This window comes from Diachasma alloeum, unplaced genomic scaffold, assembly GCF_001412515.2.
Source record: "Diachasma alloeum isolate Michigan unplaced genomic scaffold, Dall2.0 Dall_scaffold_00178, whole genome shotgun sequence".
NCBI lineage: Eukaryota > Metazoa > Arthropoda > Insecta > Hymenoptera > Braconidae > Diachasma > Diachasma alloeum.
Window position 1 is genome coordinate 1097627 of NW_021680344.1, and position 22578 is coordinate 1120204.

General features: G+C 39.0%; 1 protein-coding gene across 1 annotated transcript in view; it reads right to left on the minus strand.

The window, feature by feature from the left end:
* The window catches only part of LOC107039850, a 33021-nt gene that overhangs the window by 7456 nt on the left and 2987 nt on the right, over nucleotides 1–22578 (minus strand). Inside the window, exons 2-8 of the mRNA XM_015259693.1 lie at nucleotides 16764–16894; nucleotides 15490–16514; nucleotides 14820–14897; nucleotides 14528–14739; nucleotides 12771–13009; nucleotides 7298–7719; nucleotides 113–5804 (exon numbers count right to left, since the gene is read on the minus strand). Of these exons, the coding sequence (XP_015115179.1) occupies nucleotides 113–5804; nucleotides 7298–7719; nucleotides 12771–13009; nucleotides 14528–14739; nucleotides 14820–14897; nucleotides 15490–16514; nucleotides 16764–16894 (7799 nt within the window). The remainder of the gene's footprint in view (nucleotides 1–112; nucleotides 5805–7297; nucleotides 7720–12770; nucleotides 13010–14527; nucleotides 14740–14819; nucleotides 14898–15489; nucleotides 16515–16763; nucleotides 16895–22578) is intronic.

A 22578-nucleotide genomic window follows, 5' to 3' on the forward strand; every position in this document is an offset into this window, starting at 1 on the left:
CCCCGCCCATCAAGCACTCAATGAATCCGCCAAGCCCGTGATTAAACCCACGCCCTTGAAGATCTCCAGATACCGAGAACCACCTGATTACCATCACCTAAAATAAATTTACCTGGCGCGAGCGAAATGGCTTGTTGTCTGCGCGACCTAGAAGACTCTCTCTTTCCAGCAGCCTGTGACCCTGGTATCTGCAGTCCCGGGGCGCTGAACGCCCGCTTCGGTCCAACGGTCCCAGCGCCAGCAGCCGAATTGCTCAACGAATTCCTGGCAAAGCCCGGGGGTCTGTACCTCGCAGACTTGACATTCGTGTGTTGTGGCAGAAAATGATACATGCTGTGTGCCTTGTGCATGGCCGTATTAGCCATCATGCTGGCCCCACCAGTTGCACTGGAGGCTGGCAGCCTCGGTAACGAGTTGGTGGCAGCATTGCCACTGGTGGTCACCTGCATTCCCCTGGGCAGAGTAGTGGCCCTGGGGTCCCCCGTGTACTCCAGCTCGTCCTCAGTGTCCTCGTCCCCAGCAGAGGCCCCAGACTCCCCTCTGGTATTGGCGTCAGGCACTGAAGATCTCCTATTGCTCCAGATCTTCTCCTCGATGGAGCCCCCAACACTCACGCCCCCACCGATGCCATTGCCCCCACCAATGGACCCACAACTTCTCACCCTGTCCAATTGTTCCCTCGAGAAACTCTTGGGATTGAACAGCAGATCCCCAGCACTTCTTCTCTTAGCAGCCATTGCCAAAGCACTTGCACTCGCACTGGCATTGACATCCCCAGAACAAGCGAGGAGACTCAATTTTGTTCTCGAATCAGCAGCCATCAGGGCTGACTCAAAGCTGCCACGCCATGAGAACCTCTCGTAATCACTCGCCTCCCTCTCCTCGCCCTCCTGCCCGGTCGCTGCTGTCGGATGCCCGTTTATCAGCAGCAGAGGATCGTGGGACTTTGATCTTGGCAGTTGAAAGTGACTGGGGACTGTCGAGTCAGACGTCGACTCGTCGTCCTCGGTTGTCGACGCGGATGAGGGGGTTCTGTGGTGCTGGGAGTAGCGACGCCAATTCGGATGGGGTTGGACTGTCGACGTGCCCTCGGAGACCTCGTGCATCAGCGCCACCAGTCGTGAGCCGATGTGGTGCATCACCTTGGCGATCAGGGGGGGACTGCTGTGAGGGGTCGACGAGGCGTCCGACGACACACCGTCACCCGTCATCTTCGTGAAGCTCTGCACGAGCTTCTGGTAGACGAAGGCTGTGTCTCGACCCACCGACGACTGCGGCTTCAGGGGGTTCTCCGAGGACTCTTTCGCCTTCTCGGGGGTGTCTGAGGTCATGTCGAATTTGGAGATTATCTGCTGACAACTCTGGGATATTTGCTCCTGGAGAGCGGATCTTCTGCCACTTGCCCCTTCCAAATCGGAGCTCGTGTAGTCTGAGCTGTCGTAGGAGTCCGACCAGGTGTCCTCGGAGCTCAGGTACTCGACAATCTCCCTCACTTGTTCGTCTCTGATCCCTGGAACTGTTTTCATCAGTCTCGTTAACTCGTTCTCGAAGTAAACTAGCTGCGGTGGCTTCGTTCGGTTCTGGGGGCACATTCTCGACTTTGAGGATGGGCAGCCTGATAATCTGGGACTTGGCACTGGGGAGGGGCCAGTAGAATTGCTCGCAGGGGTCGCTGGCTGGACGTTTGAGTTGGCTACCATTGTTTTGAAGAACTGGCGCATCTTCGACATCATGAGGTTTGTCTCCTCGTCGCTGGACCAGTTGTTGAAGCTGTCCTTTCGAGACAGTGAGGGGTTGCCAGTGGGGGGAAGACCATTCTGTGCTTGGGATAAATCAGCCTTTGCCCCTGATTCCTTCTTGGTTTGACTCGTGGAGTCCTTGGATCCATCAAATTTGGGGTCTGTGGGGGACTTTCGGTGCTGCAGGAGATCATCGCAACTTCCAACGAAGCCAGAGTCCCTCGACTGCTGCTTGCCTCGAGTGTCACCAAAATTGGATTCACTGTCTGGACTCGACGATGACGATGAAGTGGACGTGGAGGAGGAAGGGAAACTGTTGAGCTCTGGTTGAGGTGTTTTCGATCTCTCGTCGTCGGAGTGTATCAGCTGTTCCAAATCGTTGGTGAGGGTTTCAGAGGACTTTGCAAACGATGATTCACGTGGCTCGGGACTCTTATTGCTCCTGTCTTCGACGACTCGTGGGCTCTGAGTTCCCAAAGTCCTCGGTTTCTTCTTCTTTCGTTTCACCGTGTCGAATTGTCCGTCAGTCCCGAAAACCGGGGTCTGAGCGTCCTCAGCCCCATCGGTCTCAGTGGACGACCCCTCGGACTGCGTCTCCTGGGAGTCCTGATTCATACTCAAGTCCTGAAGTGAATTCTGCGAGGTTAAATTCTGCGAGCTCTGGGTGAGAGCTAGCAAATTGTCTAAAGATGAACTGTGAGATCTGCCAGTGCCCCTTGCTCTCACCAATCGCTTTCTCCTCTGCGCCTCAGGACTGGGTCGCCCCTCAGAGTCACTCCCCACTGACCCATCAGAGTCCCTCCTGTCCTGATCGAAGCCCAGAAACTCCGATAGAAAATACTTCTCCAATCTCGATGAATTCGAAAAATCACTTCCCTTCTCTTTGACCTCATCCTGTCCCAGTGACTCAAGACCTTCGGAATAAATCGATGATGTCTCAGAGAGACTGTCCACCTCTCTTCCTGAATTACAACCGCCAGAACTGACGTCACCACCGAGACCGAAGAAAAAGTACTTCTCCAATTCCGAGGTGGAAGGTGGCCTCTGTCTTTTCCTGAAATTCCCCGAGCCCAAGCTCGGTTCAGCCTCACTCTCCTCACACGACTCCTCGACAATCGTGTGAAGTGTGAAGTCAATGGCCTGTCGATGATACCCCCTCAACTCCTCCTCCCTGTCCCCAAGATTATTGCACTCGTCCTCAGAGCTCTCCTCAGTGGCTGTTGCACTCTGCTCATCCTCGTCGTGTGACACCTCCTCCACCCAAGAGTCATCATCAGCCAGTCCCTCCTCGAGTATAACAACCCCACTGGAACTATTCACACCCCTATTCCCGGAATTTTCCGTTTTCTCTTTCTCCTCATTATCGTTCTTAACATTAAAATTCAACGTATTCTTAACAGATTGCACATCGTCGCTCTCACTAGCACTCCCCACACTCAGTCCACTGTCGATCTCCTGCTCCTGAGTATTTGCACACAGTCTCTTAACCATCAAGGGGCGTCTAGGCCCCTGTCCACTTCTCGGTGTGTCTGTGACAGCCTCCAACGCCAGATGGTAGTAGCCAGCCAATCCCTGGGGCGTCTGCGTATCATCGGGCTCCAGCAGTGTCGTTGTGTCACTAGTTATAACACTGACTGGCTGATACGTACCCTGTGTTATCATAACGAGACTCTTGTACTTATTGCAGGAACCAAAATTAGTCGTTTTAACGGGCTGGTGTGAGGACGATGTAAATGTCGGTGAAAATTCTCCATTCTCTTTACGAGTGGGCGGGCGTCGCTCGACTGAACGATACCGTGACTTACCCCGCTCCGCCGTTCTTTCCCCACTACTACTACTACACTCGCAATCAACGTCCTCGCTATCTCCCACCTGTACACCATCGGTTTTCTCGCCTCTCACTGTAACGTTACCCTCACGCATGTCCGACTCACACGACAAGTTTAATTCCGTATCTCTCGAGTCATCATTACGAGTCGATACACCACTCTCAATTATCCCTGATTCATTAGGGACGAGTTTCTCCTCAGTGAAATGTTCAAGGGCTTTGGGGTCTTCAGGTGAACCCAGAGCTTCATTACTGGGCATTCGTCTAGGGTATTTTGGAAATGGTGTTGTCTTGTGCACGAATTCATCAGGTGCTCTGGCACCTTTGTTCAACAATTTTTCCACGAAACGTTCTGCTGGCTTCACGTAGCTCGTAACATCGCAGTCGTGAAACTCGTCGCTTAAATTTAATTCCGAGCCTTTTGACTCATTATTACGAGTCGATACACCACTCTCAATTATCCCTGATTCATTAGGGACGAGTTTCTCCTCAGTGAAATTTTCAAGGGCTTCATTATCGGGCATTCGTCCGGGGCGTTTTGAAAATGGTGTTGTCTTGTGCACCAATTCTAGTGGCTTCACGTAATCGTCGTTTAAATTTAATTCCGTATCTCTGGACTCATCATTACGAGTCAATACACCACTCTCAATTATCTCTGATTCATTAGTAACGAGTTTCTCCTCAGTGAAGTTTTCGGGGGCTTTGGGGTCTTCAGTTGGACCCAGTGCTTCACTATTGGGCATTCGTCTAGAGCGTTTTGGAAATGGTGTTGCCTTGTGCACGAATTCATCAGGTGTTCTGGCACCTTTGTTCAATAATTTTTCCACGAAACGTTCTGGTGACTTCACATAGCTCGTAACATCGTACTCATGCAACTCGTCGCTGCTGAATTCACTGGTGTTGGTTTCACTGCTCTCAGTGCTTGAATTTAATTTAGATTCTTTGGAACAGGCCTCAGGCCCCTGGGATTTGCAGGTGGTCGCTGATACCTTGTCACTTGGTGTTGATAAATTATCGTGGGTTATCGGGGCTGCGTCGAGCGAACAGTGTGAATGAATTAGGCTCGTGTTTGCCACTTCTAGAGAGTCTGGCATGACTGTAGAATCCCAGGATTTCTCTTCCGGTTGATCTTCTGGTTTAATTAAACTCGATTTAACACTCTCGCTGCTCTGATTGCTGTTCAGGGAATACACTGCTGGTTGCAATAACTCGGGGTTTATGTTTCTAATCGATCTCAGCTGAACGTGATTGCTATCTGAGTAATCGATCGAGTCCGCGAGGTATATTTCACCGTCGTTTCTCGGGGGGTTTTTATCGTCATGATCTAGATCTCTGGACGTTATCCACTCGCCCGACGTCTCTGAATCGCCCGACGTCTTTTCACAGTCCAAGTCTTTATCGATGAGTCTTATTCTACGCAGAACCACCGATTGCTCCTCGTCTGACAGGGGAACCACTCGTTTCAGGGTCATACCGGATTCTTGGTCTTGGCTCTCTGCCTCGTCGTTCTCGTCGATCTCCTCCATGTCATTGTCGCTTGTCAGGGAGTCGTCGTTTACCACGAAGACTCGGGAGAAGTGGTGGGACGCGGATTCGTCGAGATCACTGCTGTCCGCTGAGGATCGCCCTGAGGAACTGCCGGAGTCGTCGTGGGAGAGGCGGAAGCCTTTTCTCGATTCTTTGTCTTCGGGGTCTTCTCCCTTTTCTTTCTCGGGGACGAATGGGTCCTCTGACTCGTGATTCTCTGATTTACAAGCCTCAGAGAGACCCTGCGGTGAGTCGGATTTAGTAGAGCTCTGATCTTTGAATGGAGACTGGCTGTCAGACAGTTGATTTTTATTGACGCTTGATTTTTCATCGGTTCTTTCTTCTTTGGAGGCGGCTGCTTCGGTCAGGCTCCCCTGCCTGATGTTCTCGAATTGACCTAGGGACAGGCCGTCGGGTCTGAAGGTGAAGATCGAGGGGTCGAAGCCTCCGCTGGGGATTCGCGAGCCTCGTTGAACGGCACCATCGAGGGGGTGGGTGAACCTTGGGTGCCAGGAGAACCAGGGCGCTGTCGGGTCACCCCGGAGACGCAGAGTTCCCTCCGGGGTTGCATTTCCGGTGATCATTGATGAGGCGGCTGCTGCGAAATCGCCGTTCCAGAGGGCCGCGGGGATCGGGACGGGGTAGGGCACAGGGACGGGGATCGGGACTGGCACCGGGAGAACGTTCGCACTTGTGGAACCTCCGCAAGCCTGTAAAAAATTATTTCAGGTTTTTTTTAAGAGGAGAATACTGAGAGTTTTAACAGTCGCGGGATATTGACGAGAGATTTCTCATATATTGGAGATTGATTATATATGCCTAAAAACACACAATTAGTGCGAAAAAATTAATTGTTTATTGCTCGTTTGCATCGCAGATGTTTAAAATGTTAAAAATAGTCGAGGGCCTCTAATTTTTTAACTACAGAGATTTTTGTTTTAAAATTTTTGAAGAAATGTGTGTAGTAACAATTATGGATTAGTTCTTTTAATTTCAACTCCTGCACCGCTAATTTCGTAATATTTTAAAAATAAATAACAAAATTAACAGAATTTTTTAAATAAATTGCACCATTCATGTAAAATAGCTTGAAAAATATTTCTGAAAGAATCGAGAATATTTTTTAAACATTTTAAGGACAATTTTTCTGCCTATTTTACATGAATGGTGCAAATTGTTCTATTAAACAAAACGAAATCAACAGTGTGGGAGTCGAATTTCAAAAAATTAATTCGTAATTGTTAAGGTACACAATTTTTCAAAAATGTTGAAAGAAAAGCCTCTGTAACTCAAAAACTAGAGGCCCTGGACTATTTTTAACGTTTTAAGCGTTTGTCGGGCAAACGAATAATAAACAATTTTTTTTTGCCTTAATCATTCGTTTTTAGACATGTATAATCGATCTTCAATGCATGAGAAATCTCCCTCCAATAACCTGCGACTTATCAAACTCATAGTAGTTTCCCCTTAACAAATAAGAGAGAATTGAATACCATTCAATGAAACATGAATAAATGGATCATAATTATCCAAATCGTTTAGATCTGAGAAAAATAGAATAATTCTACTTCCTTAATATTGCGTTTACTGCGGTTTTCGTCGGACAAAGTTGATTAGAATTAATAGCTAGAATTATGAGATTATCTCACATTTTTGACGTTAAGGACAGGAGAGTCTGAATGCAATATAGTGAGAATGATGATCGATTTTTTCACTTTGAACAAATAATATTAATATCAAAATACAAAATTTCTGATATGAATAAAAAGAAGCTGTGACTCAATATTCCAAATTAAGTTTTAATTCTTAATTTGGTGCTGAAACTACGAGATAACAACATTCTAAGCACGGAATTATATTGATGAGATAAACAACACTAGAACTAGAAATTGATAACAGTGTAGGCACGCACTATAACCAGAGTATCAACAAATATTAAATTCCAGAAATTCACACTCTAAAGTGCGTTCTAGACGGAATTGAATTGTAATTACAATTAAAATCTTATTCGGTGAGCATAGGAATAAGAACGGAATATCCATAAATTCACACTCTAAAGTGCATTCTAGAAAGAATTGAATTGTATAGCATTTTGCAATGAGAATGATTATAAACAATTAAAAGAAAAAATAAATATCGAATCTGAAGAGAAAAAAGGCATAATAAAACGGGTAATAAATGATACAAAAATAAATGGACAAACCGAGCAAGCAGCAGATCCTCTCCCAGGGCAGCAGCTCCAGTCTCTAATGATACCCCTGGTATTTCCACTGACGTTGGTAATCCCGTCAATATTAATACCATCACTCAAACTAGTTGGCAGAGGTAAAGTGCCACTCTCAAAGTAATCCCAGTCGCAATCCTCGAGTCCCTGTGCATGACTGCCCCTCGGCAAGCCATTCAAGTAAGACGAGCCAGAGCAACTGCTATCAGCGTCATCCTCCTCCCTCCCCGACGACGAGTCCGAACTGATAAACACTAAACGTCGATAATCGGGATTGAGCTGATCCTGTCCATGTGTTTGAATCTGCCCCTGGGACGGACTGCATTGACGTCCTGCCTGGAGGCTCGAGAATTCCTCACTGCAGCAGGTTCTGGCGTGCGATCTCCCTCGTCTACGGGAACCTGTTACAATTATATTATTCTCGTTGAGTATTTGGCTAATGACTCTATCACGTGAACCTTCTGGGACTATGAACTCCTGGAGCAAGACGCCAGTGATATATATTTTTTTAATTATTCGGCCTCGTTTTGGGAGAAAGAGTAAAAAAGCAAACGACACACCTGAGTGTCTCTATGTGCTCAACTGACTGAGTTGTATTTTAAAAAAAGAAGTTGGAGTATACACTGGCGTTGTTAGGTAGCGGTGTGTGCGCGGCCGGAACCAGCCGGCTGCTCGCTTACCCATCGTCTTGCCCGGTGCCTCGATTCATTCGGACGAAACATTTATATAGGGTGTTTTTTTAGTTGACTTTTAAAGGGAATTGTTTCGGGAGAGGTTAATAATCTCATTAATTTCTTCAGCTCACGATGACATTCATTCGTTTCTTCATGTTTTCTTTTGTACGATTGGACTTTTGCATGAATTTTTTGTTAATGGAGATGACAAAATATTAGACACTTTTTTTGATAATTATATTTTTCTTTATGATTCTATCTATTTTTTCGGGCTTTGCATGCACTTTATTTGCGTTTACTCTATTCTTTTTTTTCTGTATTTTCTTTTGTACAGCCGCTAATTATCTTGATGTAGATGTGACTAAATAAATCAAATTGAATTTTAAAAAAACATGTTGATATGTAGATATAAAGCGAGAACCACTATCTGATCATTTCTTTCATCACTCGACAAATCTCATTCATTTTTTCAGAAAGATAGTATTTTATCGAATTTTGGTTGCCCGTGAATTTTTTCTTATCAATGAATATGAAAACGAACGAAAATGTTGATAAATTAATTCCTTCGTCATTTAACCCCTCACGGACGGAGCCCTTTTGCTTCCAAGCGTAGAGTACGCTCGATACAACTAGAATGTAATAACTTCTAATCAACGGAAAATTATGAAACCGATATGTAGTTGAAGCTACATTCCTTCTTTCGTTGTTATTCATTTGGTTGAGTTAAATTCCATAGTTTTGAAAATAATCAATTTTAAAGAGAATCATTCATATTTTCATGGGTCGATGCACTGCACCGACCCCATACGTGAGGGGTTAAACAATTATTTAAATTCTAATTAATATTAACGTGTTCATTTGGATTAAGACAACAATGGTTTATATTTAAAAAAATATCCATTTGATGTGAATAAAAACACAACTGAAAATCATGTTTAAGGATATCCAAGTATCTTCTACATTTTGGTATAGATCACACTATAGATTCAACCATTTTCAATCATCAAATTTGTCAATTAACCCTAGTTGGTCACCATATGAGAACTTGCGACTGGTCACCTCCGCAAGGAATTGCCGCCGTGTTATTTAGGCCCGAGCGTTGCCGAATTCACTCTATACTGCCCGGGCGCGTTTAGCGAGACTTCGGCAACGTCGCACAACGGGCAATTTCATTTAACATAGGAAAAAATTGCCCGTCTGTTAGAAATAATTTTTTTTCTTCAGGAATTGTGGATATAAATAATTTTAAAAAATATTATAATTTTCTAGACACTTGAATTGACGCATTCCAATTTTTTAGGATTTTTCCGCTCAGCCAGTCAATGGTAAGAAAAAAAAAATCGACCTTCTGCGGCGTTTCCCTTTTATAGTGACCAAACTAGAGTTAAATTACGTGAGAAAAATTAGGAAAAATCACGAATATTCAGCGTCATTCATATTACATTTTGCGCAGAATTATTATTTTTTTAAAACCTTAATTATTCCTAAATAAATAATTGAAATTGTTTAAACTTTCGGAAACCTTATTCTTTTAGGCTTGAAATAGATTTCTGATCAAATTGTGAATATGAATAAATTTGTTACGATTCCGAACAAATGATTTTTATGGTGGAAAATTGATTGTTTATAAATTGTTTATAGAAAAAGCCCGTACTTTTCAAAAATTGCAATTTTTAAAATTATTTTATCAATCTTTTTTCAAAGGTAAACTCTAATTTTTTTTCAGATTTTTACAATGTTTTCTAACAGTTCAATACTGAGATTCAAATTCAGACCTGCAAAATTTAAAGAATATGAAATCATTGTAAATTGTCAAATGGGGCTCGAATGAAAGTCCTGATGTGTGACTTCAAAAGTAGAAAAGCATTTCACTGAAGGAAAAATAGTCAAAGTACTTGGATATCTTAAAACAAAAAGAAATTGATAGGTGAAATGATTGGGGTGGGTGATTGATAGGTGAGCGATGAAAAATGTCCCCATTACAGTGGTTACTCCCTAGCATTTCGGTTCCCTAACATTTCCGTCGAAGAAGTTGACTTCCCCCACCATCGACAACGTAAATGTGTTTGGCTAAATCTGTGTGTCCCTCTGCGCGACGGGACTGCGCAGTAAAATTACTCTCAACATGCGAGAGTGAAACAGGTAGATTCATCCTCTCTGTTTATTTCTTTCCCAGCTCCGCCTTCAATGGAAGAGTAAGGGCTTCCCGAATATTTAATTCCTTGAATTCTGGCCCCAGAGGCTAAAATGTTAAGGAGTAACCACTGTAATGCAGATATTCCTTCAATTGGCTATAACTTCTCGATTACTCGTAATTAAAAAAAAATACGTATCCAAAATAATTTCATCCCCTCTCCGTTCTCCATAATTTGATTCAGTGAACAAATATTTGACACCCAGAGAAATTGTTTGATAAAAATAAAATATTGCAGTTGGTACTGAATGATCTTTTGAACATCTTCATACTGAAAGCCATTCATGTAATCTTTCAACAGGAATTCTTGCCGAGAAATTTGTGGGAGGGATTGTTTTGAGACACCCGGTGTGTACATTTACAGGTGGGCGGATTGTGGAGTGAAACAGTGGACGTTGGCATTATTATATACCTATAGCACTCTCCGCTTGGGTCTGCCTCACCTCGGGTGGTTTATACACATTTGTGTAGTACTCGGTGCACCAGAGTGGACCATTGATTTGTCTATGGGTTTGGTTTTCACTCCATGAAATTTTAACGAATCCAACAATTCTCGTTGTTCCCCTTTTTGCCAATTTTTGTGTTAAGAGTTGTAATTGTCTGTTAACCAGAAATAGAAGACGACGAATGCACCGATATAAAATAGCAGGAAGTATGTGGATACCATCACAGTCAGGAGAAGCTGAAGTACTCGGAGGGCATCCATGATTTCGTCTCTTTAGAGTCAATTGAATGAAGAATTTTAAACAATTAAGGGCTGTGAATACCGAAAATACGTGGAACTGGATGTTATCGGTGGAATGGTTTATGAATGAGACGAGAATTTCATTAATTATGGAGACTCGCCTTCTAACAGATCTTATTATATATTTTTTTCAATTTTGTTGTTAAGAGTTGTAATTGTCTGTCAGCCAGAAATACAGGACGAGAAATGCACCGATGTAAAATAGCAGGAAATAGGTTGATACCATCACAGTGAGGAAAATCTGAAGTACTCGAAGAGCATCCATGATTTCGTCTCCTTAATTGATCAAGTTATTTATTATGACTGCTGTGAGATAGATTGGGTGGAGAATTTTCAATAATTTACGGAATACCGTATATCCAAGGAAATTAATGTTATTGATGGACTGATTTATGAGGGAGTCAAGGATTTTAACAATTGTTGAGGCTCATCTCACCTCGCACGTTTTCTAACAATTCTTATGTTTAACTTTTTTTTTGTAGGCTCTTTCATTAATAATGAAATTTATTGATTGATATGGAATGGAGTTGATGGGAAATTTGAAATAATTTAGGGCTATAAATACCGGGAATCCGTGGAGTTTGTTTATGTTGAATTCATTTATAAATAAGTTGAATGTTTTATCAATGATTTGTAGTTTTTTACTTGATGAGATTTAAACGATTTTGACAAGTCATACTTTCACCACTATTCGTTTTTTTTTATTTCGGTATTAAGAATTGATTACGATGAACGAGATTTAATCGAAAATTTTCAAGAATTATGGGCTGTAAATACCAAAAATTTATAGAGTTTGATGTTTATGTTCAATTCATTTGTAAATAAGCTGAGAATTTTAACAATGGTTTATAGTTTTTCACTTAATGAGATTTAAACGATTCTGACAAGTCATACGTTTCTTATTATTTGTTTTTTAAAATTAATTTTGTTATTAAAAGTTGTAATTGTTTCGAAGAAAATCTATGCTTTCGTCTCTTTGGTTAATTACGAAATTTCTCGATTGTTATGAAATGGATTTGTTGAAAAAATTCCAGTCATTGTAGTCTATAAATACTGGAAATCCGTGGAATTTAACGGTAACGTTAGACTGCTCTATAAATAAGCTGAGAATTTGATCGATTGTTTGTAGTTTTTCACTTGATAAAATTGCAACGATTCTGACAAGTAATATTTTTATTATTATTAATTTTTTAATTCCGTTTGTTATCAAGAGTTATCATTGTCTCCAAGACAATCCATGATTTCGCCTCTTCAATTAATTACGAAATTTATCGATTGCTATGAACTGGATTTAATTAAAAATTTTCAACAATTGAGGGCTATAATTCCACAGAATGTTACGTTAATGTTGGACTGCTTTATAAATACGCTGGGAATTTTATCAATTGATTTTAATTTCTCACTTGAGGAGACGTAAACGATTCTGATAAATCACATTTTGATTAGTATAATTTTTTCAAAGTTAATTTTGTTATTAAGAGTTATAATTGTTGAGAAGACAATCCATGATTTTGTCGCTTCGATTAATTTTGACGTTTGATCGATTGTTATGAAATGAATTTAATGAAAAAATTCCAGCAATATTCGGTCGATAAATACCGACAATCCATGAAATTTGCTGATAATATTGGGCTGATTTACAAAAGAGCTGTGATTTTTATCAATTGTTTACAATAAAACGAGTGAAACGTTCATCGACACTGGGCGACACGACACTGGCCGCACCAGAATCAGCCTGAGGGGAACGAAATGCCACGTGGGGCTTCAATAATCGATCCAAATGATCCGCCAATGAGACAGGGAAGAAAGGGTTCTACTGAAATAATGTAATTTCCGTACCTTGAGCGTCGAATTGTCTCCGTCTACGGAGTATTGTTCTTCCCTGGGTGGATGTTCCAGTCAGTCTGCCCGGATCACGGGATAGGAAGTCCTCGTGTGGCTCGTCTTCTCCCGCACTTGTGGCACTGTCCCTTTGAATTGGCTCATCAATGGATGCCCCTGGACAGCAATGACTGCTGTCGAATAATCGGACTTTGCGGGCGAGGTCTACGTAACCATGTAATCCGGATTCACTTAATCTGAAATGAAGTTATTGCACAATTATTCATATTAAATCGAATCAAATCCTATTCGTTTCCTACGAAGTTAAGACACCGAGCACCGATTTGTCCGAAAGACTATTTTTTAAATCAATTGTGAAGTGCGAAACAGGATGAGTTATCAGAATGAATTTTTGACGAATGCGTCTGCATCCAAAGAAAGTTGAATTGTTCTATTAGAATCTCAGCTGTATATCACGCACGAGGAAATTTTGCAGAAAAACCCTGGGAATTCGACAGGAAATTATTCTAGATTTCTATTAGACTTCTATTAAAAATTCTATAAGTTTTAGGGCAATGCTACTAATAAAACAAATGGAAAAATGTTTTATATTGCATATAATATAGCTACTTTTGCTAATAAATTAGCAATATACTTCCGAAAGGGTATTTTGCATATCATTTCCTCCCATCATGTATAATTCATTGTTCATTTCGTGTTATTAAATTGAATAAGTTTTCTTTTTAAGGGGGGACCCCGGTGAAACGAGGAACGTTTTAAAGGTAGAAACACGAAAAACGACGTTTTCCATGGAAGTACGCGGCAAAACCGATTGGGTCCGGGATTTTTCCCACTTTTTAACATATCCCATCATATAACTAAAGTCACTCAATAAGTCCCCAAATCCACCGAAGACTTTCAAATTTCACCGGGGTCTCCCCTTAACTAATTTCATCAGATTTTCAACTAAGTTGAATGTTATCATCATCACACACATACACCCATACGTACGGGCGAGGTTTAAAAATGGCATCTTTAGACTTTTTGGATCATATTGGGTCGATATAACACAAAAAGTCCAAATCTTAAAATTAAACAATTATAAAGCGTCCATTCAGAAAAAATAGATAGTATAATTTGAAGAAAATGACGCGCAAAATGAACATTCGGACGCACATTATAAATTTATTAGCAAAAAAGCTGTTATATGAAGACAACATTAATTTCCCACGTGTTTCAACTAATTTCCAATCAAAATTCACTGATCTTGTTCCCCTTTCACTGCTCGAGTTTCTTCTGATGAATACACTGCTAGAAATTTCTTGAAATTTCAGTCACAATGTCATCTGAGTTTTCAATGTTGTGAGTTTGAATTCAATTTCAAATGAAAACGTTTACTAAATTTCTCATTCATCTTGAAAATTCAAGAAAATTGGGTTTTTCATGTTGAACAATTATTGATTTTTCAATGAAAACTTGAATTTTCAAACTCATCGTGAAAATTAAACATCATACATAAAATTCACTTTTCATCAATTTACAATAGATTGAAAATTCAGGGTTTCAAGGTTTCTCAGTGGCGTATTGCCTTGAAAATCGAGAAGTACTTGAATATTCAAGAAATTAACTGATTCGTCAATGAAGAATTCTACAGAAATTTCATGTAACTTTCTCGTTGTTAAAAATTTCAAGCTTTTTCACTTGAAATTTCAAGAGTAGTTTTTCAACACTCTACAAAAAGAGCCAGCACAGATTATTAAACGTTTTATTCTCACCTTATGCTCTCACTACCACTGCTCTCATACCGCGTACTACTATTAGACTCTCTTCTTGTTCTCGTAATAGCGTCTCTTATTCTCTGCGATGATATAGATGACTCGCCACTCTGGGTTTTTCGTGGTAATGCAGGCGTTGGTTCACTCTCGCTTTCACGTGGACTGTACCTGGATGAACGAGTGCTGAGGGGGCTGGCTTCCGGTGACAGATGCTGTAATTTCAACCAAAATTATACGCCTACTCAATTTTCTTCTCAGTTATTTTCTCAGCAGGAGATTTTGCAATACTTACGCTGGAGGAGCGACGATTTGGCGCATCGTCTGTGTCATCAGTGTTGGAAAACTCTTCCTTTGAATACTTTCTGCGAATCTGGAAATTGAAATCGAGTCATCCAGATATTATTATCGCGTTCGTGGAAGCCAGTGGAGTTGCCTAACCGTTCGATCTTTCAATTATTGTTGAGGATATTCAAGTACTTTCGACTGTTTTGAACGCAACGCGATTTAGATTTAGAGATTTTTAATAATTAATGCCTAATTATAATTAAATTTGTCTGTTCAATTGCGGAAAAAATGGGAATTATTAAGGCGTCATTAAAAGTGTATCATTTTAAATACTTACTTTGCCAAGGATGCGCTTCAAGACAATAAATTACGAAAAATGAAAGAAATCGATTTTCTTTTGAAATTTCGACTGTGGACAAATCAATTACAATTTCGAAAAAATTATCTTCAGGGTGGGAAATTCATTGTTTATAGAACATTCATTGAAATCTGTTGAAATCTTTAAAAATTGCACTTTTTAGATTATTCAATTGTTCTATGAATTGTCCTCTAAAAGTGGATCTTCTAATTTCTTTACGCTCCTAAACTCACTGAACAAAAACATAGGCAAAGTACTTGGATATCTTTAAATAAAAAAAACAAGTATAAAATTTAATTAACCGTCTTTCTCTACTCACCACTTGTATTTCCTCACTCTTCTTAAACAGATTGGCATCAGGCACATTTTTAATATCCTCAATGTTCGCCCCTTGAGTCTCGGTATCACTAGCAGTAGAAGTATTCGACGTGTCCATCACATCCCCTGAAGACTTCTCTCCCTCCCCAGAGTCCCTGTCCTCCGAAGAGTCCCCAGAGACGTGTTTCTCGTCGTTCGCGGCATCCTTGACATCATGGCACTCGTCAATAACAATCTTCTCATTTGCCATCCTCGAAGTTTCAGAAGCACTCCTGCCCTCAACAAATTTCTCCTCAAGTTCAAAATCCCCCTGTTTTATCTCTCCCACAATTTCTTGTTTCAGATTTCCCTGATCTTGATCTTCTCTAGGTTCTGGTTGTGGTTTAAGCAGCAGTAAATTCTCTTCACTCTTCGGAGTCCTTCGGAAATTCGTCGGAGAATATCTCAGACGGGAGTCTTCCCTCTCCCTTAATTCTCTTCTTATATTCGGACTTGATTTTGCCTCGAATTTTTCTCGCTTCAGGGCTTTCTCCTCCTTAGATTTTTGCGAGAGTTTTGGAATGAGACTGGGGATATTCCCCTCCTCCCTGTACCTCCTCAGGTCGTCAGTACTCCCTCTGTACCTCTGGGGAATGAGCGAACGTCTCGGTGACTCTCTGGGACTCCCAATGTCCTCAAACTCCCTTGAATTTCTTCGATAAATCGGTATATTCGATTTTCTCTCGCCATATTTCGGCGAGGCTTTCGATTCAGGGATGAATTTCTGTAAATTCTTCCCTGTCGGTTTCGCTAGAGTACCACGAGCTGGGGCACTATCGTCTTCGTTTCCATCAGGATTCGATTTATTTCTCAAGTTCAGTGATTCTGTTTTAAGGGACAACACCTTACGCTCAATTTCAGTCTTCAGGGACTCAGCATTTTCTATTTTACCCCCGCCACTTGTGCGATTGTTTCTGCTCAAGGGGAGACTTCGATAAAGTCTGAAGGCTGGGGATTTTCGGGAAATAGTCCATCTGCCCGGTGGTCCTGAAGCAATATCATTAGTAAATACAATGTGTTCTACAATTGAATAATGTTGGGGAGAAGTTTTTGACCGATTGTTAAAATTTTCTCGTAATTATCGACCTCTGCGGTCATTAGCTGATTCGAGCTGATGTAGTTTATGATGTCCAAATGATAAAAAATGATCAAATGGTTTGGATTAAGACCAATATGAACAACAGTACCAATAACAATTATTATTGTATTAATAACAATTGAATAATGAGAACGTACCATTGATCGTCCAAGCGCGACGTATGCTCCTCTTTAATATATTAATCGGTGAATTTTTCCTGACATCATCGAGTGGTAACGCAATGACTGAGCCACTTTCAACTCTCTTATTTCCATCTCCATAAAGACCACTGCAACAGAAAACCTCAATAATATTTGCTACTTTCCGGGAAACTTCGCAGAGAAATATAGTCTTCAGTTTGCAGTAAGAATCTCGAAATTTCAGAAGTCTGTAGTACTGAAATCTAATGAGTAAAGAAACCAAACAATGAATGAAATGTGAAAGATCTTAAAGGCGTAACGGAAAGCCACTTGTTTTGAGGAATTTTTGAACGAATTTTATGCCGAAAGTTATCGATATTTTGGAAGGTGATGATAAAGATCAATGTGCTCTGGTTTGAAGAAATATTGATAAGTTTTAACAGGAAATTTGCTTTAACGTTTTGAGAAATAATTTTCACTCCAATTTTGTTTAAAGATATCCAAGTACTTTCGTTATTTTTTCTTCGGCGAAATGCTTTTCTACTGTTTTTATCGAACATCAGAGCTTTCATTGAGCCCCATTTGACCTCAAGTTTCCAGACATTTTACAATGATTTTATTATTTAGACTTTGAAGGTCTGAATTTGCATGTCGACATTGAACCGTTAGAAAACGTTTGAAAAATCTGAACAAAATTAGAGCTTACTTTTGGCAGAAGATTGAGGGAATAATTGAGAAATTACAATTTTTGAAAATTACGAGCATTTTCTATAAATAATTTATAAACAATCAATTTTCAGCCACAAAAATCATTTGTTCGGGATCGTAAAAAATTCATTCATATTCAAAATTTTACCAGAAATCTATTTCATGTTTAGAAAAATAAGGTTTCCGAAAGTTTGAACAATTTCAATTCTTTATTTATAAACGACGAATGTTCAAAAAATACTAACTCTGTGCTAAATGTCGTTTTAATGACGCTGAATATTTATGATTTTTTCCAAATGTCTTTCACGCAATTGAATTAATAAATTTGATGATTGAAAATCGTTGAATTTATAGTGTGATCTGTACCCAACTGCAAAAAATACTTGCATATCCTTAAGAACACTAATATTCTTCATTAAAAAAATTCGCCTATTCTCACTATAAGATAGTTTTCCACCGGAAATAAGTACATTTTTTATTTTCAATTTCTCATATTTTTCTTTTCAACTTGAGTAAGCAGTTCCATTTTCAGTACAATGCCTTCTAGAATCACGCACTGTTCGAATGTTTCTAAAATTTAAATAACACCTGAATACAAATTTTTAACGTTCTGCACTCGAATTCAATTTAAAAATTAATCGAGTTTCTCACTCATCTTGGGATTCCAACACAAATGAGTTTTTCATATGAAAGAACCATGGATATTTGAATGACACTTGAATCCTCAAGCTCATTATGAAAATCGAACATTGCCTTTAAATGAATTTGCAATATATACTGAATTCAAAACAATAATTGCCTGAATGTTCACACTTTTGTTCATGCGGATAATTCGTAGTTAAAAATTTCATGATTTTTACTCAAAATTCCACGCGTAATTTTCTACTAACAGAGTTTCTAAAAAATCGATAATTTCATTCCGAATCATTATGAAAATCGAACATCACCTTCAAATGAATTTTCAATATATATAGAATTCAGAACAATAATTGCCTGAATATTCGCACGTTTGTTCATGCGGACAATTCGCAGTTAAAAATTTCATGATTTTTAGTCGAAATTGCACGAGTAATTTCCTACTAACAGAGTTTCTCCAAAAATCGGTAACTTCGTTCTGAATCATTATGAAAGTTGAACATCACCTTCAAATGAATTTTCAATATATACTGAATTCTGAACAATAATTGCCGGAATGTTCACAATTTCTCATGCAGACAATTCGCAGTTAAAAATTTCATGATTTTGACTCGAAATTGCACGAGTAATTTCCTACTAACAGAGTTTCTAAAAAATCGGTAACTTCGTTCTGAATCATTATGAACGTTGAACATCACCTTCAAATGAATTTTCAATATATACTGAATTCTGAACAATAATTGCCTGAATGTTCACAATTTTTCATGCAGACAATTCGCAGTTATAAATTTCATGATTTTGACTCGAAATTGCACGAGTAATTTCCTACTAACAGAGTTTCTAAAAAATCGGTAACTTCGTTCTGAATCATTATGAACGTTGAACATCACCTTCAAATGAATGTTCAATATATACTGAATTCTGAACAATAATTGCCTGAATGTTCGCACATTTGTTTATGCGGACAATTCGCAGTTAAAAATTTCATGATTTTTACTCGAAATTGCACGAGTAATTTCCTACTAACAGAGTTTCTAAAAAATCGGTAACTTCGTTCTGAATCATTATGAACGTTGAACATCACCTTCAAATGAATTTTCAATATATACTGAATTCTGAACAATAATTGCCTAAATGTTCACACTTTTTTCATGCAGATAATTCGCAGTTAAAAATATCATGATGTTTCCTCGAAATTCCACGAGAAATTTTCTATTAACAATTTCCAGAAATCGGTAACTTCGTTCTGAAAATCGGAAATTTTGTTCTGTTCCGAGAAATACACTATCACCCATTAAATCGTTATTTCGTCATTAACGCAGAGCCCCGCGAGCGTAAACCGACCCCACAGTTAGACCACTGTTATCGTAATCATAAACATCACTAAAACTAAAATCACAACGCAATCCATTTCAAGCCCCCGTCCCCCGTTAATTAAAGCAGTCCCGCGATCGTAAAAAATCGTTATGTAACATCTCCCCAATGTTCTCCACCGATTAAAAATTCCACCGTCATCACCCAGAACTTCCTCGTAGCACTCTCACCATGCACAGCCCTCCCAGAATGACTAAAATCCAGAGTAAATCGTTGATACCGGTGCCCGACTTCCAGAAAACTCAATTCACCTGAGTTCAAAGCCTCCAGCAACCGATTTCTTCAGTCAGTTCCGTCGGAAACCGAGGGCGTCACGAATCTCGAAAGACTGTGGCAACAGCCGTTCACAGGGTACCCCATAAATGATCAAATTAAAAAAAACTAGCGTAGGTATATCACCAATGCCAAATAGGTAGTGTATGAAAATACAACCGCCGACGCCGATCTCAGGCACACGGGTAAACCCCGCTGGTAACCCGCTGGCGTCGTCGAGGTGCCTTTCCCCTCTATACACGTTTCTTTCTTTTCTCTTACCAACTCCCTCTACTCATACAAAACCTCCTCTTATTCCATCGTCTTCCCTCTCCCTCTTCCACCTCACAGTTCCCTCCTTTTTGTTCGAAGGTGAAAAAAAACCCTTCTTCTTTCTGCTCTTTCACGATTTCGCTCTTTCTTTATGCTTTTTTCCTATTAAGGATCGCCGAGTATCTTTTACAGTCTGGTACAGACCACACTATAGATTGAAGCATTTTCAATCATCAAATTTGTCAATTAAGTTGGGTGAGAAAACAATCTTGAATATTCAGCGTCATTTAAATTACATTTTGAACAGAAATATTACTTTTGTAAACATTCCTTGTTTATAAATAAATCAATTTAATTGCTTAAGCTTTCGGAAACCTTATTTTTGCTTCCGAATGGAAGTTGTGTAATCGTTCAAATTTGAGTTTTGGATTTATTATTATTATTACATATAATAATAATAATAATAATAATAATAATAATAATAATGAAATGTAATAATTATAAAACTGAAAAATCAATTATTTGAAATAATAATAATTCTTTTTAGTAAAATATAATGAGTTTTTTTTGTTAACATTAAAGAAGGGAATTTATGTAGGGTTCCACATCTTTGTGACGTCATAGGAAATGGTTGGTTGGGATTTGGATGAGGTAGGAGGGGGACCGGGATTATTCTCAATATGAATAACCAGAAAATTTTACTGAAAAAAATTGATAGTCCAGACCGAGATTTGAACCCGAAACCTTCCGATTATGCATCGGGTGCTCTCCCTACTGAGCTATCCGGATCCTGGCCATTTCTCCATTATTATTATTATTATTATTATTATTATTATTATTATTATCATCATCATTTATTTATTGAGAAAGGACAGCTTAGCTGATACATCTCTTCCCATATTTACAAGTGTTGGTGTTGATGTTGGTTATATGAACCCTGTATGATCCAAAAAGTCCGAAATATTATATTTTGATACGAGTGAGATGGAATTTTCACGAATGTGAAGTTGCCCTCAGCTTAGCCTCGGGCTGCCAATCACACGAGCTGCAAATTCCGTCTCACTCGTATCGAAATATACTCTTTTGACAGTGATGTTACATTCCGCGAGTGGCCGAACTGTGCCTTTTTTGTTTACGAGTCAACGAAAATGCAATTTTTAGACCTCGTCCGTACGCGTGTGTGTATGTACCAAAGTTTTTCTTCAATTATTCACCAATGAATGGATGGAACTGAATCTTTTGTTTTCAAATGTGAGTATTGTTGAGCCCTATTAATCGCAATTAATTAAAATTTAATTCATCGTTTAGTGTTTTTAATTTTCGAATTTTTTCGAAAATCGGTGGACCCACGGTAACTTAGAATAAAATGTTCTTCATTGAATGATAGCTTGAAAAATTTGTTTCGATGTCCTTTTGACCAAGTTCGAAAATGAAGGCGATAGTAATAATCGTTATTTTAATTTATTTGAAAATTTACAAAAATTTTGTATTTTTTGAAAATCGGAATTCCGGCGATATCTTTGAATATCATGCTTCAAATGAATTCAATCATAGCTTAAAGTATTTATTTTAATGCCATTCAGTAGAAGTTCAAAGATTGGTTGATTTGGTTTTATGATGAATGTAGAAAATTTCGAATTTTTCATGAATTTCCCTGAAAGTGGGCTCCCTGATGGTTTCTTCAAATGTGATGTTTCAAAGTCATTCAAGTATGTATAAATAAAATTCTTCTATCAACATTTTATCAAAGGGCTGAGGGGAGAGATAGAAGCGTAAAAAAGACAATTGTATAGAAGGAAGGGATAATAAGAATAATGATGATGATCAGATTCAACAAAGTTGCAAATCTGACAGAAGTAGTTAAAAAGAAATGTTATTCAACTTAATAAAATGAAATAAACAATGAATTGTACATGATAGCAGAAAATGATGTGCAAAATGACCATTCGGAAGCGTATTGCTAATTTATTACCAAAAATAATTATACTATATGCAATACGGGAGAAATTTTCCATTTGTTTTCGGTATCAGATTGATTTCGGGCAAAATTTCGAATATAAATAAATTTGTTACGATTTCGAATAAATAATTTTTATGGTGGAAAATTTGTTTATAAATTATTTATAAAAAATGCTCGTAATTATCAAAAATTGCAATTTTTCAATTATTTCCTCAACCTTGCTTCAAAAGTAAATTTTCTATTTTTTTTCAGATTTTAAAAATGTTTCCTAACGGTTCAATATCGAGATTCAAATTCAGACCTGCAAAGCTTAAATAATGAAATCATTGTAAAATGTCCGGAAACTTAGGGTCAAATCGGGCTTAAATGAAAGCTCTGATGTTCGACTAGAAAAGTATACAAGCATTTATTTCAGTAAATAGCCAAAGTACTTTTATGTTCTTAATTTATAATTCACCGTGATTTCATTTTTGATATTCATATTTTAATTTTTAATTCGAATAATTTCTGTTTTTAAGTTAAAATTCAGCCATTTTCACTCATCAAATTTGTCAATTAAATTGCATGAGAAAAATTTGAAGGAAATCTTGAATATTCAACGTCATTCAAATCACATTTTACACAGAATTA